General features: G+C 33.1%; 1 protein-coding gene across 1 annotated transcript; it reads left to right on the top strand.

The window, feature by feature from the left end:
* The first annotated feature begins 554 nt into the window (after window positions 1–554).
* On the top strand, window positions 555–6420 carry LOC134722790 (protein unc-93 homolog A-like). The gene is made up of 6 exons (XM_063586417.1): window positions 555–1143; window positions 1499–1647; window positions 3600–3839; window positions 4326–4461; window positions 5171–5302; window positions 6176–6420. Exons 1-6 carry the CDS (start codon window positions 555–557, stop codon window positions 6418–6420), a joined length of 1491 nt encoding a protein of 496 aa, XP_063442487.1.
* The last annotated feature ends 111 nt before the right edge of the window (window positions 6421–6531 follow it).

Raw genomic sequence — 6531 nt, 5'->3', positions numbered from 1 at the left:
AAGAGAATGTCCTATTTCATTAACAGACAAAAGGGTATAAATGTTATAATCATGAAGTATATAAACATCTGTGGTATCTGCCTTTTTACTGCTTATATTCTATTTATTGATAAATATACTTCAAACTATATAAGGGTTTTTGAATAAGAATGCCTTTAACATTAAAACTTAATGAGATATTGTTTGACTTCTTTTTATAGATTTCACCGACTATATTCTGAAGATACATGTAGCAGAGGTTGTCAAAGTATTAAAACCCCTGATATTTTATATTGATAATTGTCGTTTTTGTAACATATTTGTACAATCTTTTCGAACTACATTCTAGAACTATTTGTGGTACGTTAATAACGGTGAATCGTTAGAAAATAACTTAAGAGTTCTTAACATTAGCTTGCATATCAAATTTTAACGTAGGTTATATGTGAACGATTGCATAGTGGTAGATACTTACAGAATTCTGCTTTTATGTCACAACCTATTACTATGAAGAAAATTTCGTCATTTTTACAACTTACCTGTTGACTTGGTGCGTCTCTATCTTAAAGTCGAATATGGAAGAAAAGATACTTGGACTGGAAAATAATAAAACCTCATCACTTTCCATGGGCTATGGAAGTGTGGAACCGCCTAAAAATCCTCAACCACCGTTTAACAAAGACGACGAGCCTCATCAAAAAACAGATCCTGTGCCAATCGGGAAGACGAAGATTCTTAAAAATGTTCTTGTTGTCAGTATTGGATTTATGTTCCTATTTACTTCATTCCAGTCTCTATCCAATCTCCAAAGTACATTAAACAAAGACGACGGACTCGGAACAGGTGGATTGTCTGTTGTATACGGCGCCCTTGTTGTATCATGTATGCTATTTCCATCTTTTGTTATCGCGCACCTTGGATGCAAATGGACTGTGGCACTATCAATGTGGTGTTATATTGTCTATATGGCATTAAATTTTTACGCCGTTTGGGAGACAATTATACCAGCTTCAATAATTGTTGGATTAGGCGCAGCTACTTTATGGTCGGCTAAGTGTTCGTATCTTACACAGCTTGCAGTGTGGTATGCTAGATTGACAGGTGCATCAAAAGATGACGTCATAAATAGATTTTTTGGTTTCTTCTTCATGATATTTCAAACAAGTAAGTTCCCTTGCGTTAGCTGAACAGAAGACAATAATTATCATATATACACAAATTGATGTTGCATCATTACAACTACTATCAAATGCATTACATAGCAATTTATGCACAAAAATGCTGATACTTACATGTAACAATATTATAAAGTTATATAACGTTGCAAAGTTGAAGCTCAGAAAACCATTCAATATGAAAAAATATAGCGTTTCGAGTTTCAATACTGGAACTTTGTAAGTAAATAGTTAGTTCAACAAAACATTCTAAAATCAATAAAACAAATGTTTAAAGTAATAACTCAATCGAATTCCGATGTTGTTTGTTGATGAAATTCTCATTTCGATTCAAATGCATTTAGGTCAGATTTGGGGAAATTTGATTTCTTCTACTGTATTTGCTGTAACACCAGGAAATACTACAGAAGACCTAGATTCGTGTGGGGCAAATTTTGATCCAACTGCACCAGTAGCAAATAATTCAAATTTAGATCGACCGGAAGACGAAAAGGTTGGTTCATTACTAGTATCGTCTAAAAAGTGGTTATTACATTTGAAGAAACTAAGTTTAATAGCTCAGGAATGTATTAAACTATATAACCAGGTTTAAGTCATCATTATCTACATAAGAAAATGCCTGTATCAAGTCAGGAATATGACAGATATTTTCCATTCGTCTGACGTGAATGAGCTTTTGATTTCGCCATTTAATAATTAGGGACTTTCCGTTAAACATTTTCCTCGGATTTCGGTACTTTGTTGTTTTGTTGTTTTACTTTTACAAAATTTGAAACAATGAGTTGGAATTTTGATTCCTCAATGCTCTTCAACTTTGTACTTGTTTGGCTTTATATCTATTTTGATCTGAGCGTCACTGAATCTTATGTAGACGAAACGCGCGTCTGGCGTATAAAATTACAATCCTGGTATCTTTGATAAAATTGAGAATGGAAATGGGGAATGTGTCAAAGAGACAACAACCCGACCAAATAAAAAAACAACAGCAGAAGGTCACCAACAGGTCTTCAATGTAGCGAGAAATTCCCGCACCCGGAGGCGTCCTTCAGCTGGCCCCTAAACAAATATATACTAGTTCAGTGATAATGAACGCCATACTAATTTCCAAAATGTACACAAGAAACTACTTTCAATCTTTGGAATTTATTTCGTTTTCAAACTGCGTTGAATCTAGCACTAGAGGTTAAATCTCTAGTCTAAAAGTGTGTTTGGTGAACTAAAATAATGATACGGTATATTTGATCAAGATGAGCTCATTCATCCAAACGATGTAATGCTGATGGATATGTTGGTAATTTATTTAGTTTATCACCTGTGTGGTGGCCTGGTGAGTGAGTCTCGGGTACGAAATTTATTAAGTGTTGTTTTTGGGTTTTATGTAGACAAATGTACGCAAATCTATAAATACAAAAGATGTAAATATTTAAAAGGGACCGTAAAAAGGGGACGGAAGATACCAGAGGGACTCAAAACTCATAAATCGAAAATAAACTGACAACGCCATGGCTAAAAATGAAAAAGACGAACATACAAACAATAGTACAAATGACACAACATAAAAAAACTAAGAAATAAGCAACACGAACCCGACTAAAACTGGGGGTGATCTCAGGTGCTCCGGAAGGGTAAGCAGATCCTGCTCCACACGTGACACCCGTCTGCGAAACTAATCGTTAAGTTTTGGCAGTCAATTTGACAGGTTCTCGAGACTTAAAATGTGTTCACACAATATATTATTAAAGTCATATATGAACAAAGCTGTAGATACAATTAGTATTAAATTATTTTGACAAATTATGGCTTCAAATGGTTTGAATGCATATCGATTAATACATTTGTAACACGTACACAAAATATAGCATATTAAGAGTTGCAAATTGAAAAAGAGTCTGAAGATATAAATATAACAATTAACTAACGTTGACAAGTGAAGGCTAACATAAGTACGTATTAACATGCGACTAAATGCATTTCGATGATATATCGATATAATTTAAAAATAATACCTATTCGGCTCGGAACCATAATTGAAAAAAAAAACAGTTTTGTTCGCTTGTGAAATCAAAAGGGTATACAGTCAGCTAAATGCAAATTTAGGTTTGGTCTTTGAATATGATTATACACCAGAAGAAAATTGTGTTACTTTTATACAAATGCAAATGCTTTTAAAACTATTGATATCGGTTGCCGTTCTCAAGACATATATTTTACTGGGAGCTTTAAGCTAAAAATATGAGTAAGACAATAAATGAAAAATAATCTCTGAGAACAAACACAAAAAGTGCTAACGAGTGAATAAAAAGATAGAAATGTTTTAAAAGTTTTAAAAGAAAAATTTGGCAAATATAACAATTCCAGAGAAAGTGCAAAAGACATGCTGTTTGCACTACTACGACAGTTACAATGGTTATGATTATTATTTCAATTTTATCAAATTATTTACAGGTGTACACACTATGCGGTATTTACGTCGGTTGTGCTGTGATAGCGTTTTTTACTATTGCTTTACTTTTGGACAATATCAAACTCGACAAAAAACAGCAGACTGGTGATGCAAGGATATCAGTAAAATTGTTTCTGTCGACATTGAATCATTGGTGGCAGTCAACGCCACAGAAACTACTAACATTCTTAACGATATATAGTGGTATCGAACAAGCTTTTATAACAGGAGACTTTACAAAGGTAATCTTGGCAGTTTCCAAGCTTTTAATAATTAGTTGATTTACAAGTTTTATATAGTTAAAAAGAGGCTTAAAAATAGTAGCGGGGAAATTCTAACTCCAAACACAACTAAGCAACACAAACCCCACCAAAAGCTGGGGTGGTCTTATGTGCTTCAGAAGGGCAGGCAGATTCTGCTCAACATGAGGCACCATTCTAGTTGATAATTTTAGTACAAACACATTCGTGAACATGGGACAGGTTTCTAGTTACGACATTAGAAACATAAAAGTATTATGTCTATTTAGTAACCAAACACAAACAGTCCTTCTTATCAAACACAGGGAGTACTAAAGATAAGCTAAATGCAATTGAAGATAAGGAAAACCAGATGTGATGAAAACAACTGTTGTGAGTTACGCGCGTCTAGCGCAAATATAAATTTTCAATCCTGGTATGTATGGTGAGTTTATACACAAAATATGTTAAAACGAATGTATTTTGCAGTCCTACATCAGTTGTGCAATAGGAATATGGAACGTTGGTTACGTGATGATATGCTATGGTGTTGTGGATGCTATATGTTCATTTGCTTTTGGACGATTGGTTCAGTATGTGGGACATGCACCGTTCTTCCTCTTAGGTATTTTTTTTCAAAAAATAATGCAAATTATCAAATTAATTTGTGATTTTGTTTCATTTTTTTAATCATTAACAAATTTACCTGTTTTAATATCTATCGTCCTTTTACTTAAATGCTTTATGGTGGAATATTTTGAAGAAAGAACTTAGGATGAACTTGCAAAACAAAAAAAATAAAACTGTTCCATATTTCTCAAATAATAGATCAGCAATGTCCTTTTTCTATGTTAATTAATTTAAACTGTTCAAAGAATCTTGATATCTTCAACATTGTTAGCCTTTTAAAGACAAAACAAAATGCATTTTTTTAGCCACTTTACCAGAAAAGACGAAGTAATCCGCATTTTTCGTGCATGCAGTAATCGGTATTGTCAGGTTCTTTTTATCAAGACAATTATAGCATCAGTCAGTACATTAAAAAAATGCTCTACTTTTAAAGAAAAGTACCACTTTCAAAAGATGATAATAATATAATGTGACGATATAAATAATTTCATTTACTGAACATGGTTTATCAAAACATTTCGATCGGAATGTGAAACACATTTGAATATAATTATTAATTCACTGCAAATGTCTTGTTCCTTTTTTCCTCCCGCTAGGCAATCAAATATACATGCAGTTAAAGAGCTGACCAATACAACTGCAACAGTATTCATAATCAATTTTCCATTATCGTCCCCTTTTTAAGCTATGATATTTTATTTCAGCTTTTCTATTGCACGGAGGAACACAAGTAGCTTTGTTTCTATGGCAACCGGAAGCAGACAACCAGATCCTGTTTTACGTATTTGCTGCATTATGGGGAATGGGTGATGCAATCATACAAACACAGATAAATGGTAAAATGTATATTTGTTTTATGGAAAGGGAATGGTGTTTGCTGAAACAACCAATTAGTTTAGCAAGTGTTTTGAATATTATACAACGTAGACATGGTAGATGAGGAGATATCTACAAAACTTCCCGATACCGATATGTTAATTTTCGCCTTTTTCGTCAGGATTGCTCGAAACCAACTCTTGCAAGTTAGAACCTACAGCAATGCAACTTAGAAATGAAATAAACTAATAAAATGTAACTCCAAAGGACACCAAAACCGTCTAAATAACAAAAAAAATCAAGCTTATAATGATTTAAGACAGACGCGTTTGATGGCCCGTGATTGGAGAACAAACATCCTGAATCTTAAGAATACCAAGCCTTTACAACTAATTAGATAAATATTCGTTGACTACGGTTTTCATTTTGTCTTTTTGTTGTATATTTTACCATAAAATTATAAACAATGATCTCTTTTTCGATACACTTTGAATTTTACATGATTGTGTTAATAACATAAAATTTATATTCTAAAATTGCTAATTCGGTGGTAGATAAATACTTTTTCACTTGACTTTAATAATAAAATTAAGCTCATCTTAGAGCAACACGTACAAAGCCGAAAAGGAACCAAGTCGTCTCAAAAAACAATTGCCAACAGACATGCGCTTCAATTGCACAATTTGGTGCAACGTGTACATATCAGCGGTAATTACATGAATGTGTTTTTCACAGTAACTGAAAAATATATATGATAGAAATGCGAATAGCATACGGTTACTTTTTTTGGCTTTTGTGTGTCAGTGTGTGTTTGGTCAATTAAAATCTCTGAGCCCTTCGATTTCGTAAAGAAGCTACTAATCAAAAGGGAATAATCATATTGTATTTTTCAGCACTATATGGATATCTATTTACTAACAACACAGAAGCAGCCTTCGCCAATTACAGATTATGGGAATCAATCGGGTTCATTTTGGCTTTTGCATGGAGTGGAATTTTGGTGACGAAAGTCAAACTTGGACTTTGTCTAGGTTTCCTGACTTTAGGAATGTTCTTTTATACATTCGTAGAAATCCAGGATCGTCGCAAAAATCGAAGAGGCTTTAGAAAGGACGAGGATAAAAGTCCACTTTTTTAAAGAAAATTAAAAATTAAAATAAATATTCAAAGGCTGCTGAAGTTCTTATTAGCTATATATATATGTATAGTGAATTGACTTTGCATACTGATTGTATTAATATAAATTATG

This window comes from Mytilus trossulus, chromosome 6 (genome assembly GCF_036588685.1).
Source record: "Mytilus trossulus isolate FHL-02 chromosome 6, PNRI_Mtr1.1.1.hap1, whole genome shotgun sequence".
Taxonomy (NCBI): domain Eukaryota; kingdom Metazoa; phylum Mollusca; class Bivalvia; order Mytilida; family Mytilidae; genus Mytilus; species Mytilus trossulus.
The sequence above is the reverse complement of the archived record's forward strand: the minus strand, read 5'-3'. Positions and strand labels throughout refer to the sequence as shown.

Coding starts and splice junctions, on each gene's coding strand:
- LOC134722790 (XM_063586417.1), top strand. CDS start 555: ATGGAAGAAAAGATACTTGGACTGGAAAATAATAAAACCTCATCACTT. Junction 4,462..5,170: donor TGCACCGTTCTTCCTCTTAG/GTATTTTTTTTC, acceptor ATTTTATTTCAG/CTTTTCTATTGCACGGAGGA. Junction 5,303..6,175: donor CATACAAACACAGATAAATG/GTAAAATGTATA, acceptor TGTATTTTTCAG/CACTATATGGATATCTATTT.